This window comes from Fusarium proliferatum (genome assembly GCF_900067095.1).
Source record: "Fusarium proliferatum ET1 genome assembly, contig: FPRO_scaffold001, whole genome shotgun sequence".
Taxonomy (NCBI): domain Eukaryota; kingdom Fungi; phylum Ascomycota; class Sordariomycetes; order Hypocreales; family Nectriaceae; genus Fusarium; species Fusarium proliferatum.
Window position 1 is genome coordinate 4,266,913 of NW_022194790.1, and position 15,255 is coordinate 4,282,167.

General features: G+C 49.4%; 4 protein-coding genes across 4 annotated transcripts; 2 read left to right on the forward strand and 2 right to left on the reverse strand.

The window, feature by feature from the left end:
* FPRO_00691 (uncharacterized protein) lies at positions 1-421 on the forward strand (the record flags this gene model as incomplete). The annotated part of the gene is made up of 2 exons (XM_031223614.1): positions 1-136; positions 405-421. The coding sequence occupies 2 exons, from the start codon at positions 1-3 to the stop codon at positions 419-421; spliced, it is 153 nt and encodes a 50-aa protein (XP_031075780.1).
* Positions 422-10,306: 9,885 nt separating this feature from the next.
* On the reverse strand, positions 10,307-11,995 carry FPRO_00690 (putative protein MET-10; the record flags this gene model as incomplete). Its single annotated transcript, XM_031223625.1, has 6 exons — positions 10,307-10,825; positions 10,882-11,300; positions 11,356-11,406; positions 11,489-11,590; positions 11,650-11,923; positions 11,990-11,995. 6 exons carry the CDS (start codon positions 11,993-11,995, stop codon positions 10,307-10,309), a joined length of 1,371 nt encoding a protein of 456 aa, XP_031075781.1.
* A 379-nt stretch (positions 11,996-12,374) lies between these two features.
* On the forward strand, positions 12,375-13,463 carry FPRO_00689 (uncharacterized protein; the record flags this gene model as incomplete). Its single annotated transcript, XM_031223636.1, has 3 exons — positions 12,375-12,476; positions 12,540-12,802; positions 12,851-13,463. The coding sequence occupies 3 exons, from the start codon at positions 12,375-12,377 to the stop codon at positions 13,461-13,463; spliced, it is 978 nt and encodes a 325-aa protein (XP_031075782.1).
* A 69-nt stretch (positions 13,464-13,532) lies between these two features.
* FPRO_00688 (uncharacterized protein) lies at positions 13,533-14,618 on the reverse strand (the record flags this gene model as incomplete). Its single annotated transcript, XM_031223647.1, has 3 exons — positions 13,533-14,008; positions 14,059-14,467; positions 14,520-14,618. 3 exons carry the CDS (start codon positions 14,616-14,618, stop codon positions 13,533-13,535), a joined length of 984 nt encoding a protein of 327 aa, XP_031075783.1.
* Positions 14,619-15,255: the final 637 nt, after the last annotated feature.

Below are 15,255 nucleotides of genomic sequence, written 5' to 3' on the forward strand. Positions count from 1 at the left end.
ATGGCTGCAAAGAAGCTGCCGTGCCTGCGCGCGTACATATGTGTGTGTCTGTGTGTTGGGCCATGCATTCCCGAAAGCAATATGATGATTCCCATAAGCATCATGCTCTCTCTCAATGATACACCGGGTAAAAAGTGTGAGTTCGGAACGCGTAACAAACCCTCTGCTCTACTCCGTACAGTAGACGTATAGTGTAGTCTGAGTCAACCAAGAGGTCAAGTTTCGGACATCACTCTGTTGGCATTTCTCCAACCCATGCCGCAAGCCAGTCGTCGACACTTGAATTCAGAGAAGGGTATCATTTAGTTAACAACCAACACAAATGAACCCAACGCGGAAATCCGCCAGACAGCTCATCCCTTGAATTGAGTTCATCTTCACCGGCCCTGACTTACCGTTTGTAGCTCTTGGTGCAGATTAAAGAGGCTCAAACCTAGTTGGTGAAACAATGGGCCAGTGGAAGTATGTATGTATATACCAATGTAAATGAGTATTATCATGTTTCTGTTTCTATCTTTAACCGATAAGAGCCTTTGGTGGCTGATGCAACGTGATGTGCGTTTCTACGAACCAAATTGGTGCATTGCCCTCGTAATAAACTCCACTGTACTCCGTAAGCATTTCAACTCTGCCAAAAGTTGATTTTCTAACCACGATAAAATTTAATTACAGCGTAGGCTTGACCCCATGACCATCATGTGAATTGCGAGGGCCTTGACCTTGACCTTGAATCGTATACAATAAGATGAATCAACAAGGTTGTTTGCGGGGTTAGAGCCCAACTCCGTGAAGCAATTTGCTTCGAAAGTAGATATCCACTCGGGAGAAGCGACCGTTGCAAGGGAGAACAGGATCCCACTCTCTGGTAGCGAGCGGCGATAGCTTGGGCTTGGGCTTGGGCTTGGGCTTGGGCTTGGCCGTCGACCATCACGAGCAATGCAGAATCACCAGTCTGTCTCCTGACGGACAGGGAGGGCCACAACGGTATAAGTTAGGAAGCCAGGGGAGTGCGCGTGATCAAACTGACTGAGACGGACGAATCCATCGCAAGTCCGTCCTTGGTGAGCCTCACCCTGAACAGCGGGACGACATAACAAGCACGACATTTGAGTCCGTCTATGCGACTCATAAGTTACGCGCCTTCAGCTGGTCCGGGCGTAGGTAGATGTCTTCTCTGCTCCTTTTCGGCTTAATCGAAAGTCCTCGCCCCCGTTCCTGATGAACCAGGAACAGGAGACATGAGTCTCAGTCTCATGTGCCAAAGATCCGGGATGATCAATGAATGAAAGCAGTCGGTTTCTCATGATAGAGCAACCAGAGAGTCTGCTGTCGGGGTTCCTCGAAGATCATGGAGACCGTAGACTTCGACGAGCAAGATATCCAGTATCAACACCAGCACCTCACCCAGAAGAGGCTCGAGCCACGATGGCTTCACCTATCAGTTCGGCTCGACTCGTGATTAAAAAAGGCAACTCCATATTAAGACTCTTCATCCTCCCCCATCTCTCCCATGCCCGTAATTTCAGCCTCTTCTGGCCCCCCGTTGGAATGGGCTCGGGTACCAGATTCGAGACAGCCGGGGCGAAAGCGGAGTCTGTGGAAGTGCAAAGCCTCAGCAACAGGACAGTGAAAGAAGAAAGAGTCAGGGTTAAGTCAGGTACCTTAGGGGGTGGTTCATTGGAGGGCCCAGCGGAACGGTCCAACCTAGACAGCCGACCATGTCCCCCGGGGGCCCACGGATAGTTCCCCCGAGTAAGACGAGAGCCTTGTATTGGACAGACAACTTAGACTTTTGGGCCCTAACAAGGGGACAACCACAGCCTAATGCTAGCAAGGGTCTATCAGCCAGTCCAGGCCAGGAGAAGCGACGGGAGGGGCAGGGGGAACATCGTCGGGTTGGTTTTTCTCCTAAATTTTCATCTTCCATTTTCCAATCTTGCCCTTCGCTTAGGCTTTTCGCAACTGCCCGAGAACAGAGAGGGCCGGATAAGTTCCAGAAGCTGCTCACGCCCCTGATCATCCAGAGGAAGAACCAGTTTTATTTCATTTTAGTGTCATCGGCGGAATTGATTGGATCGGATGTCATCGTCAATTCCCCAGATAAACCCCGAATATGAGACGCAGAGGCAGGCGTGATAATCAATCATATTAGCTGGGAAAAAATGTCGAAATTTTTGAGCCTCCTCCTGATGAGATCCACTCCACTTACAACAGCAACCACACAACCATACGTTGCTTTGCCAAACAGTTGGTTTTTTTTTTCCTTCTCTAATGGCCTCACGCTATGACATGTCTCACTCAAATGCAGGGCTCTGTCTTGACCATGCTTGATCCAGGTAACGTCATTATCGTTTATTTTTGTGCTCATAAATATTCTTCTTCTGGCGTGCTCAGTGGCGTTGTGCCCTACCCTCGATCACGAATTCCGCATAGGCAAATTCCAGGGTCTTTAAAAAATAAAAATAAAACGTCTCTGGACATGGGTGATTGCTGCGCTGCACAGTGCCCTTCATCATATCCTAACTTTAGATAGGGTCGATGAGGGAATTCTCCAGGTCTAGGAGGCTCAAAACTCAAGCTTGGTTTTGCCAGGGTGGTTTGCGTTGACTCCTACGTACAGCCATTGTCCTCGCGGCTGAATACGACACAAACCCTAACTTCTGGAGACAAAATGTCGAGGACTCGTCAACTACTAAGCGCTACTGTCGGCGATGAAGTAATTCCCTTCGCATCAATTCATGCAAATGCCCCGTAATTCAAGGTCTCGATCACACCCCGTCTTGCCCGTGCTCCATCAGAACTGAAGCCGCAGCAGAGCTGGCTGTGTCCTCCACTATCAATTGCGTCGTCGGAGAGATATCGTTGGCGGGATCTAGAGAATCAGCCGAGAACTCTGCTAACGCCAGAGAACTCAATTCTTTGGGGATCAAGACGCCATAGCGTTGGTCATTGTTTCTGGCGTTGGACGTGCGAGAGATTCTGTGTGCTAATGGATACGTCGGTTGGATGCAGGATAATATTCCGAAATGCAAAGGGTTCACTTCATTCCGTGCCTGGTCAGAGGCCAATTGAAAGCTCGTGTCGTGATCCGTGCTCTTTCTGCTGTCATCCAGGCGCAGATCGCCCAGACTTGGATATGATTCATCTCCATGCCGGCTTTCAGCCAAAGTGTCCAACGCTCTGTCTCAGAGTCCAGAGGATCTCATACCGACAACAGAGCGTACGTCTCATCCATATCAGTCGAGATGCATCTGCAATGCCGTATGTGGCTTCGTTGATTTCTCGGCGGCCCAGAGCAGCACAGTCCCCTCGCTGTGACAAGGAATGCACCCCCAACCCAAACTGTGGTGTTGTGGCCATCCTAGCAAGCTTGCCGGCATTCCAGGACGTCAGCTTGCTTGAGATGTGATAAACGGTACGGTCCGTGCGGTCTTTGATCGACGTCTAGCTGCCTCTAGGATCGACAAAACATCCGTATCAAATAAACCTGGAGGAATAGTTAGTTATTTACTGGATAGCTGGAGTACCCCGAGCATGCATGATGGAAATTACTGCATCTCTGTTCATCCCTTTCTTGGCCGAGTTGTGTAACAGATCATTTTCAGGGTTGTTACTCCCTGGGCAGCACAGGTTTGGTCTCGATTTCACTCGTCCAGCGTCATTATGACATTCCGATTGCCTTGGGTTACATCTCACACCGGAAACTCGGCCGCAACCAACACAACCCACGAGTGCTGACAATTGGTACAGAAACCTCGACTTACAATATTTCAGACGGCATATTATTTCCAGGGGTTGGATCTGCAGTGGCTGCAACAGTTGGGAGTTGAATGTGACGCTCTACGTAGCTTAGCCAAAGGGTACCTCGTAGCCATAGGGTAACTTGATTTATTCTAACGTACCTCAGGTGGTGCGTCTAAGCAAGCACAGAATAATCGTAATCTGGTCTGTGATACTGGAGATAGAAAGTCCCGTGATCAATGGCGGAAGCACTTTGCCGGTTTACTGGTGATACAGTACGGGTAGGTATGGGCGGTCTAGTAGGTACATCTTCTTCCCGTGTTATGCCCTGGCGCATAGCCCAAGAGTCTTGGAATCAATCGTCAGGCATGGCATGTATGACTTGGCTTCTCCAGACAAACAAAGAAGAGGGAGTGTGAGTGAGACAACAATCGAAAACCAACCGATCAACCAACACACTGACACATCAGTGGCCCCTTCACACAACAACCATGTGTTTATCTCCCCTGGCCGTTGTACTGTACTGTATGTCGTACCTGAATGTCTGTGTGTAACTGAGTGCCCAATTCGCCATGTCGATTGGCTAGTTGAGCTCTGAGCAACGGCTACAGAACCCGGGCATGGACATTGACCATATTCTTTATTGTTCAGTTTGTCCCTTTGGCTGTCATACTTGATTCAAATCGCCAAGGCCAGCTGGGGCTGATGTACCTGGTTCTCAGCACGATGAAGTGCTTTCGGTTGCTCAGAGCAATTGATGACTCCTCGAGAAGTGATACTACGGAATAGAAAGACTACTACAATGACCTGCCTATGTAAAGTACGCAAGATAAAGATCAGATAGTAACGGGCGCTGTTGTTGAGTCTCAGACCTTGAGCGCCTTTGGCTGAAAGCCACTGCCCACACTTACACTGGGCAGCCCCAAATCCACCTACCCCCCTCACCTCACCCCAGAATCTCCCCCAGGTCAATGAAGATCCATCCATCCTGCCCCTCACAAACACACAACACCCCTACAGCCACTAGCCATGCACCCCCAGCTTCACCACGAACCGCTTCTCGATATCCGATCCTTCAGCGTATCAGAGAATACCGACTCCTCCGCTTGAAAGAGGGCTTATCTCTCTTATCAGTCTTTTCTCCCATATCTCGTCTACCCGCCATGTCTTCAACTCCCTCGCCGAGTAACACAAACGCGCTTATCGACAATAGCAATTGATGGTTCTACTCTAAACCGGGATCGGCTCTCTGATGCCAGTCGTATCGTTTCATTCGTATCTCGGTCGGTTTCCGATAAGCTTCCCTTCGCCACACACGTATCTAGCAACATATCCTTGGATTCTCAAGGTATTCAATCCGTTAAAACCCGAGAAACAAAACTCGAATCAAGCAAACACACCAGGTTGTCCTCGGACCCTCCAGGCCCTCTACGCCATGACCCATCAACCATCAGCCATGCTCCGCCATCATACCCATCAAATGCTGCTGTTTTGGTCAAGTTTAGTATAGGCGTTGATTTTGCTGACAGCAGAATACGTTGTAGTAGGTAGTCTTGGTAGTGGGCCGGTGAAGGCTCTGCTGTGAAACGCCCTGCAGGCGACCTTGAGGGCCAATACACTTCCAACTCGGCTTCATGTTCTCCTCGCCTCAACTCATTGGCTGCAATGGCTTGCATCATCCGCCTCGCAGCTTGCATCTGTGGGACAGCACCGATGTGGCTGGAGTAGAGTAGCGCACACCACGATGCCTAGAATGTCTCCGCTCTCAGTGAACCTCGAGCAAGGCCAACGACGAGGACATTTGCAATTCTGAAAGCCGAATTGTTAACCAGCAGCCACCGAAATCCTGGACATGGAGATGGCCGACGCAGTTGTGTGTACGCCAGCATCAGCCTTGGCTTCGTTCATGGTTCAATAGTCGTGCAGATTCTTATCAGCATTGACAATTGCTTGATATCTCGATCGCTGTGTGCATTCCTTTAACTATGTCACTGTGGGACGGTCGCTGTTCATTATTTTTGTAGAGTAATGCAGAAAGCTGTGCAATGTAGAGGAATCTCGGTATTGTGTTCTAGCTTAGTACTGAGTAATATCTAAAACCGGTATAATACTCCGTAGTTCTGCGAGGGGTGATATAGCAAAGCCCATAACTCCATCCAGCATCAGCTATAGTTCACAAGCGACGTGCTGCTCTATTTAAGGGTTTGCGATAAATCTGGCTCTTATTATTGGAGGCTTTCCGCTTGGAGAAGTTCAGTACGTCATGACCCCCGGGGACAATCCTCGCATGGCTGAAATTTCATGATTCTGTTTTCTAGGTATACCTATGTTGGACTTGCGTCGAGGTATCGACGGAAACGTCTAACGACACCTAGTGGTTCTCCATTGATGGGTCTGCCTCAGTCCTACTCGCGCCAGCTATGAAAGCCAAGAGAGTTCAGCATCTTCTGCACAAGTAATTCTATGTCTCTTTGCATCAGCTCACCAACAGAGAATCACTGGTCGGATATACCCGCTTCGAGGCTAGAATGCTGAATTATGGTGCCATTCAATAAAGACCCTGATCGACATGGAGATCGATCACCACCTCTCGCCCCGACTCCGAAACGGCCTATGGACATGGCTGTACTAACGCAAGATCTAGAGCCTTTCTCATATCGCGGTGGGGGCCTCGGGCTGTGATCTTCATGTTGTCTCCGCACTGGAGAAGACATAATAAGCTTTGGCTAGCCTGGCATCTTTCCATCTGGATACTTCAATCCTAATATGTAAATCATGCGTAGAGAAATGACACTCCACCAGCCAATCCATCATTGAGGTATTTCTCAAGCTGCGCTGTAGGCTGTAGCTTGATTCTAGATTTCCCTGTCGGCGATGGGCACATGTATCGGTCTCATACTCGCTCTCCAGGGTTGAGTTATGTTCTTACGATTGAAGGCATATCAGTAATGGGCGTGTGAGCAGAACCGCCAGGGCTTACGAGTGCAGCAACAAGCATGTCACTGTCCACTGATATGATGCCTTCGGGATACCAATATAGGCAAGATGTCTATCGGCTCTTTGTGACGGGCCTCGAAAAGTGATAGCTCTCCAGTTGCATTGAGGCATTCCGCCGCTGAGGCATGCTGTTCTCATCTTTACAGAGAGCACGTCTCGTGTGTCATGACGAGACAAAGTAGGTATACCTTTCCTTGGTTGGCTTCGCCAACTCATGATCAAATACGGAAATTATGCTCATAACGTCCATATTAATATGCCGTTAGCTCAGTTCGGTCGGTCTCATGGTTGCTTATGATACTTCCTATGATGTAGTATCAGAACATAGGCGCATACGCTGTCCAGTAATTTACTTTCCCCCATGATGAGGGATCTTTGGTGTTGCTGGAACTCTCACGGTTACAGTCGCTTGCCAAGCAGTTTACCAAAGTCGTCCAACAAACTGCTCCTCCTAGCACAGGAATCGAGTCTCAAAAAAATATGCAGCAATTTCTAGGTAATCGGGCCAATCAGGCCGCACATTTACCCCTCGTTGTTAGTACTAGTCTCGGACCGAGCGAGTGGAACTTGCTAGTTGAACTTCTCTCAAAAACTACGAGAGAGAACTAAATATATGGGTAATTTGTGGTTCTTGAATGGCCCCAAAATGGCTGCCTGTTTGCAGTTTCTGCATTCGACACTCGTTTCTTCCTAGTAATGTGGCTCTAGTGCTTGGGATTGACCAACAAGATTCGGATCTATCAATAGAAAGCCACACTTTGGCATGTGAAGGTTCATTCATGTGCATCCTTCAGTGAGGGCCAACAGGAGGATATCATGAATTGTGAGATATTACCAATACAATACCCCTTGGCGAGAAGGCCCCTGGATAATCGGGAACTTTCAACCCTATGATCATCATGACGAGCTCGATTCTCTCATAACTATGTACTTGGCGTGAAGGAAGCCAGCGAATCTTGATGTGACATTCCACCTCTTGACTTATCACCCCAGTTATGCCATGGTTGGCATCAGTGTTATCGAAACACCCACGGCAACTCCATTGCAACCCTGCCAATCCTAAGGAGTCATGTATGTATATACTCACGTCTTCAGCCTCATTCATAACTGGCTTGACTGTCCACTTCTTCTCGCTTCCTCATCTCGATACTGATTTATACTCCACACCCCATTCTCGCAGACCCTGGTTCCCGAGGCGCTGCAGCAGAGCCTAATTGGAGATGACCGTTTGATGTACGGATAGTTAGATGCGTGATGTGCGTTGCATATGGACCCGGATATCAGGGATAATTCCATCCAGAGCCTCCCTCCGTGGGTTGCAGTTCCCGCAACCCGTTCTTTGGACTTGCAGCGTGGCCCTGCACTGATTGATACCTGTGAGGGTGAGGGTGAGGGTGAGGGGAAGATAGAGACCACCGGGTTGCAATTTTAACATATATTTCACCTGAGCTATAGATGATATGCGACGGGCCGCCTCAGAGGATCAACGAGTTGGACTGAATTGGGTGTGAGACTGTGAGTACGATGCCTATGATTTCCGAATGGCTTCTCTTGCATTTATTTGAGGAAGAAATCCCGGACCCGCACCGAGCGAGGGCTTGCTTGAACGACAAGTTTGAGGAGTCCTAATCACTTCATTTGCATGGGCTATTTCTCGCCACCGTTTTGGCACAGTTGGCAGGCATTTGGCTTGAACTCGCCAAATATGCCTCATCACGCTCGGGTTGCTTTGCGTCTCGGCGGCTTGTTTGTGGGTTTCGAGACTCTCCGCCGAGTGCACCCTGTCGTCTATTCAGCAAACATTTATGAAAAACTGCCACCTTTTCATCCAGAGTTGATAAGCTTCTAGCTTGGTGCTATCTCAATTCCTCGAATTGATGCCGCTGAGATCGTATGGCACCGTGCCTCATGGTGTTGTGTTTTGGTAGGATCTTGCTGATAACGCAGCGCAACCATGGCTTGCATTTGCAGACAGACATGATTTATGGCTGAAGGAAGGATGTGCGTATGGTAGATCGGTCAGGGGAATTTGCGTGGGATGGCAGCACCACTACCTGCGCGTAGGGTTACGGAATACCACACCGAGGTCGCCTAGACCTAGATTTCGAGGTAACCCTGTAAAAGATTTTGGGTCGGGGTGGTGGCGGGAAGACCAGGGGCTCGAAGATGTTACATATGGAAGCACATCACTGAAAGAGGAAGAGCAAAAATGGTTCCTTTGGAGGAAGAGGCTTGATGAAGAGAAAAGATGCTTAACAAGGTTGTTGCGAAATTGAAATTTGATATCACGACATGACTAACACTAACTAACACAGCCATTGACATTGGCATTGGCATTGGCATTGACAATGTGCCACGGCATATGTGTCTTTCAAAAACGTGCAGAAGAACTCCGACCCGAATAATTCGTCTTGTCATTCGCTGTCAATTCGAATGTCTCAGAGAGCGATTGTCTTGCCTCTGCCACCTCTGATGGCCTCGGCAGCCTCTGATTCGGTTCTTCCAAGTTACACAACAGTACAGGGCGCGCGTCAGCTCCAATGCATGCGCGACGCACTACACTGCAGACTGCAGTCCAACGGTCATGCCGTGAAACCAAAGAGTGCGAGGATGCAGACCAGAGCAGCTTGAAGGGGTGTGTCTGCGTTGTTCAACATCAAGTCAGGTGCCCTGACGTATAATGGTAATGGGTGTCCAAGATAAGAAGATGCCGTCGCTGATGAGATGGGCAAGCGACCGTGAGTGTGAGTGTAAGTGTGAGTGTGAGCGTGAGCGTGAGTGGGAGCAGGGATGCCAGGGGTTCATGCTCATATGAGTCGAGTGTGAGGGGGGTGCCACGTCTTGACCTTGTCAGCCACGCATGGCGACTTTTGAGCTTGTTTTGCTCACGAAACAAGCAAATGGAGGAGGAGGAGGAGGAGGAGGAGGAGTAATAGTAGTGTTCATAACTTGGATGTACCGTCGATCTGCCAGGATATCCCCAAACTGCGCTGACCGGCTGCAAGCAAATCTATTCTGGCTCTGTCATGTTCTGCTTTGCAACGGTTCAAAGGATCCCCGCAGGACTGTTATCACAGCTTCTCTCTTCTGCACCGACTTATCATCTAGTCTATCATGGGAGCGTCATCGTGCCTGAACGGATCACGGTAAAACTCACCCAGCCACTAATTGGCTTGGCTGCGGGTATTGAACTTGGAGACGACAAGATATCAGCGATAAGTACTGTAAGCGCCTCATTATCGGCGGTCATATCCCGACAAATGCGACCCTATTCTTGACTGCGCTGTTACAGTAGAGTTGCATCCGTCGCAAGTCTAGGCGCCTTGGTCTGCTCCTTTTGAGTTTCCGGCCTCGTACTGCATTTGTTATGGAGGTCAATCGATATCCTATCGCGGCGCGGATACGTTACAGTAGAGTAGAGTAGAGTAGAGGAGAGTATGTAGTGACCAACACACAACACACAGCACAGCACAATGAAGACCCCTCCGGCCGTTCGCCCGGCCGACAAAGTCCCACCCGGGGCCCGCAATCTACCGGTGCCATCAATATCGACATCAACCGATTCCGTCTAAGCCCTCTCGGCAAAGGCAACCTCACGTGGTAGACGGAATGAAGCGCAAAACATTCTCTTTGCTGGAGCAACATCTCGCACATCGTAGATGAGCACCTCACCTTGGTTCTCGGGATCGCCCGGTCTGAGTAAGACGCCAATCTCTTTACGTATCCGCTCGCAGATGTCCATGAGGGGTGTCTCGTCATCAGCCTTGACCGAGAAGCAGTGCACGTGCACCATGGGCAGCTTGGTCTCGGTGTGAGGCTCAAACAGCTCCTCGTGGCCGTGGTACAGACCGCGGTAATTGTGCATGAATTCAATTGCGGATGCCGGGAGGTTCATGACAAAATGTGAGATCGTTGGTGGCACGGGCACTCGGACAGGCTCCGGGGCCGGAGCCGTAGAGTTTCTTGGTTGCCTTGGAGGCTTGATGACGGCACAGTCGCCGCGCTTTGATGCCTCCAGGACAAGGTCTGCGGATGTGCGGATGAAGTCGTGGCCATCGTAGTTGAAGGGCTTGACGAACTCCGAGACCTGCATCTGAATGTTAATATCGAACCATAATGAGACGACAGCGGCAGTGAGCTCACCTTATTCCTGCGGATCGCTTCCTCGAGGTAGCGGTAGCTCTCTGGGTTCTTGTCGTTGGCCCAGACAAAGACGCCCTTCTTGCCAGCTGGCACCGCAAAGGGTCCAATACCAGCCATGACATCTGCAACAACCTCTCCAGGCCCGAAAAGTCCTGCAATCCGTTTGTGTTCTGTGTCGAGCTTGCTGTTCCAGTATACCTTGGAGTAGTCGAACTTGAAAACGCAGCCGGCCTCGCTCACCTCCACGTTCATATCATCAGGACCACCAAGGACTTCGTAGGCAAAGGTCCTGAACTCGTTCTCTGAACCGACATTATCGATCTTGTTGATGACGGTTTTGATGTGAGGGTTCTTATCTAGAAGTACTTGGGCGATGATGTTCTTGTAAGGTAGGTACTGATCACGGATGTTGAGATGGGCTGCGCATATATGTGTTAACAAGGATGCTGGTCGTTTGATGAATGAGGAGCATACCGACGTGTCCCACGGTGTTGAAACCGCTTGGGATTTCCTCGTGAAGTTCCTCTGGAAGAATGGATTTCATAACATCAACTCGTACTTGTCAGTCTCCGCTTGTCTTGTGAGTAAGGCATGTGTTCAGACGTACGATAAGACCAAGAGTCATATCCAATTTCAATATCATACGGCACCACCTTGATGTCACCGGCCTTCGAGGCTTCTTTGAGGATGGGACTCCATGTGTCTGGGGCTATTGTCTTCATGATCAGCGTACTTGACATCCATTTCGTCGGACATTCTACAACTTACACGTAGGCTTAATCTGAGGCGCCAACACGATACATTTTTTGCCCTGAGAAGCAAGCGACGGGTCTGGATCAGGCAAGACGGGATTAAATCTCTCCATGAATAAAACCTCCTTTGTCTTCTCAAGCTCCTTTCTATACTTGGACAGCAGCCTATTCTCCTTGATAGAAGCCGCCGCAGCGTTGAGAGTTTTTGCAAAGAGGGACCTATCGAGTGTCTTTGCCGCACGAGCGGCTGGTGCCCGGAAGAGGTTCATTTCTCGCAACTGTGAATTTTTCTAGGAATTTTGATACTCATTAGTTTTCTTCTATCTTGTATCTAGTGACAGGGGTTGAGAACTAACATCCATAATGACCTCAGGTGTTGTTGGATTTTTGGCGAAAATGCATTGACTGACTGACTGACATGAGTCAAACAAGGGTCTTGACTATCCGTACCTATTATTTCCCTGGTCCCTCAGTTACGTAGTTAGACCTTGGAAATGAGGCTGATTGAGCGTTTTAGGGCTCGAATTTAAATGGCCATGCACAGCCACCTGTGTGCGCCACAGTTTCACTTACACGCAAGGCTGGGAGTTGGGAGTGATGTCACGACTTCAAGATACCTTGCATATTCACGGTTGCCAATCGTTGGTTGGGCAAAGAAACTCGGATTCGCATAATTTATCAACTTTCAGATCTGAGGCTGCAGTAATCTTTAAAACCAATCCTATTGCAACATCTACCGTCATGTCTAGGAAGCGTACTCTTGATGCCTTCTTCAGCCCGACTCTAAAGAAACCCAAAACAGAAACCGGAGCAATCACTTCCAGTGACGTGATTTCAGAAGACGTGAGAGATCATTCCACATAAAATGCACACAAGAACTCCTCAAAGTGAATCTAACGGCCATAGACCACATATTCTGAGCATCAGTTCTACCCTCACCCCATCAAGAACCTACCAGCATCGTTAAGCAAGGAGCTGTCTACTCTGCCAGATCAACCCGGAAGAGAGATCAATGATCACCCTGATCTTGACCTCCTGTACTTTGAGCCCTTCATCTCAGGTTCCGTATCTCGAAGACTCTTTGAGTTTCTTCGTTCAGAACTCCCGTTCTACAGAGTCGAGTATAAGATCAAGCGAGGTGGTATAGAAACCCAGATACGAACTCCAAGGTAAGCTGTGTTGCTCTTGTAAGAAACCAAGCTAATAAAGGCTATCAGATGGACAACTGTATTTGGTCTTGATGAGACTTCAAAGTTCGATGACAAAGGTCTCCCAGTAGACGCCAACACAGGCTTGAAAGCCTTGGATAAACGATATGCCAGATATCCTCCTAGGCCTATACCAAAATGCCTTGATGAACTTCGTCTGAGAACAGAGCTGGCTACAGGCTGTAAATACAACTTCTGCCTCGTCAACTATTACGCCTCTGGCACCGACAGCATCAGCTTTCACAGCGATGATGAGCAATTCTTGGGTCGTGAGCCAGCCATTGCTTCTTTCTCATTAGGGGCACGTCGTGATTTTCTTATGAAGCACAAACCGCTACCTCCGAATGCTCCTAGTCCCCCTTCCGTGAACGCGAAACCGCTCAAACTTCCATTGGGAAGTGGTGACATGGTGCTGATGAGAGGGAGAACGCAGTCTAACTGGCTGCACTCTATACCAAAGCGGACAGGGAAGAACCAAGAAGATGGCGGAAGGATTAACATAACTTTTCGGAGAGCGATGGTCAAAGGAGGAACAGATAATTACTACAACTACAATGTAGGAACAGGGCCAGTGTACAGATGGAACAGAGAGGCCCGAGAAATGCGGCTATGGAAACCATGAGTCCAGATATGATTATTTCTAAGGTATATGAAGTATGAACAACAAAGGGAAATTTATACAACAGGTAACTTATTTACCATGGCGCATCTGCGCTCTCCCGTAATGCTGCAGAGCCTTGAGGAAGACCTGGTACCCAACTCTCTCATTGTCTTGTAAACAGAAAATCTCAGTCAATCTGATCTGCCAGGGAGGATAGCCTGACAGTTCGAGGTAGGGACCAAACGTAAGCAAAAGATCAGGCTCATTCATGATGCCCTCAGAAAGCTCAGCATCAATCAGTTCCATGGAGATATCGTGAGGAGAAAGCTTGCCCCTCTGCGACATTTCGGCCAAGGTACGTGTGAGATCGACCATGGAGTCACGGCCGTCTTGCTCGGAGATGAGGTGCAGACGCAGATGCTCCTTGGGCTTCTCACCAAAGGGCGCTGGGAGGTCCTCCTTATGGGGTGATGTAACACTAAGACCAGGATGCTCGGGGCCAAAGTAGAATGCGAATTTTTGGTTGACAGCATCGTAGACTCGGGGCATGTGCTTCTTGAGGATCCCTGCTACATGTTAGAGGATGTACAAAAGTATCACATGCGCCACTACGAACCTGTCTTCTCGTACACAGAAAGCATCGGAATCTCGGCGCAGGCGCACCATGTCGCAATCTCGGCTACCTCGTCAAGGAGCCGCTCGACATCAGCCTTTGTGCGGTGATTCTCCTCAAGCTTCAGAATAACACTGAGATGCTTTGGCTTTTTCGTCAAACCGACCAGGTCCTTCTTGATGTATTGCGGTGTACCATGATGATATTTGACGACGGATGAGATTTGGTAGCCCACCACGTTCCAGGTCTGGCGTATCTTTATGTAAAGAGAGAAGATCCCATGCATAATGGCAAAGATGAGGACGTGGATTTGGTTCAGGATGAAGCGACGAAGTCCTAACCGCGATCGTCGCTGTGGCCGAGAGTTTGGGCCTAGAGTAGGCGGAGGATCGTTGGGCTTAGGGAGATAAGACTGCGATGAGTTAGCATGGCGCACTACAATCATGCGCACTTTGCGACCATACATTGAGCATCCTCTGCCTTTCTTTCTCTGATAACAGTGTATGGTCTTTGGTTTCGTCGGCCCTGTAGGCCTGACGATCGCGAGTCGTCATGATAGGCATGGCTATTGATGTGCAGCCTCGAGGCTGTCTAACAGGCGATTGGAGCTGCGAAAGCGTGCCCGAGGGATTGAGATGTTGGCGACAGGATTTCGACTTTGTAAACAGTCAAACAGGGATGCGATCGCGCAAACAACCGAGGATGTGCAGGCTTATAAGCTTGGACAGGTGAATGTGGGCAGACGTGTATTTAAGTCAAGACAAGGCCATGGCAAGAAAAGTCGTGGCGGTGCGATATGGGTTACGTCGCTTTTCTCCACCGCAGCTCTTGGCCTTGCAGGTCACGTACGTGCCTGTGGCTCAGCTCCTCCTCCACTGGAAATCGGCAGCTGATAGCGGGGCTGGGCGCTGTAAGCTGAGCCTCTGGAGCTGCGACAGCGGGCGGACATAGGTACATATCTAGGTAGGTACTAACTTAAGCTCGAGGTCCAGTGCTTCACTCGGGCTAGGTACGGCAAGGTATCCTAACCTATTGATCGCCCTGCAACGCAATGCCATGAACCCTTAAGGACCGACAACGAAACGAAATCGACGACGCCAGCAAACAGTCCACACTACTACCACGTTCCTCCTCTTCCAAGTATCGACTGTCGATGATCCCTCTCCACATGTAGGGCCTCTACGCTCATCAGAAACAACA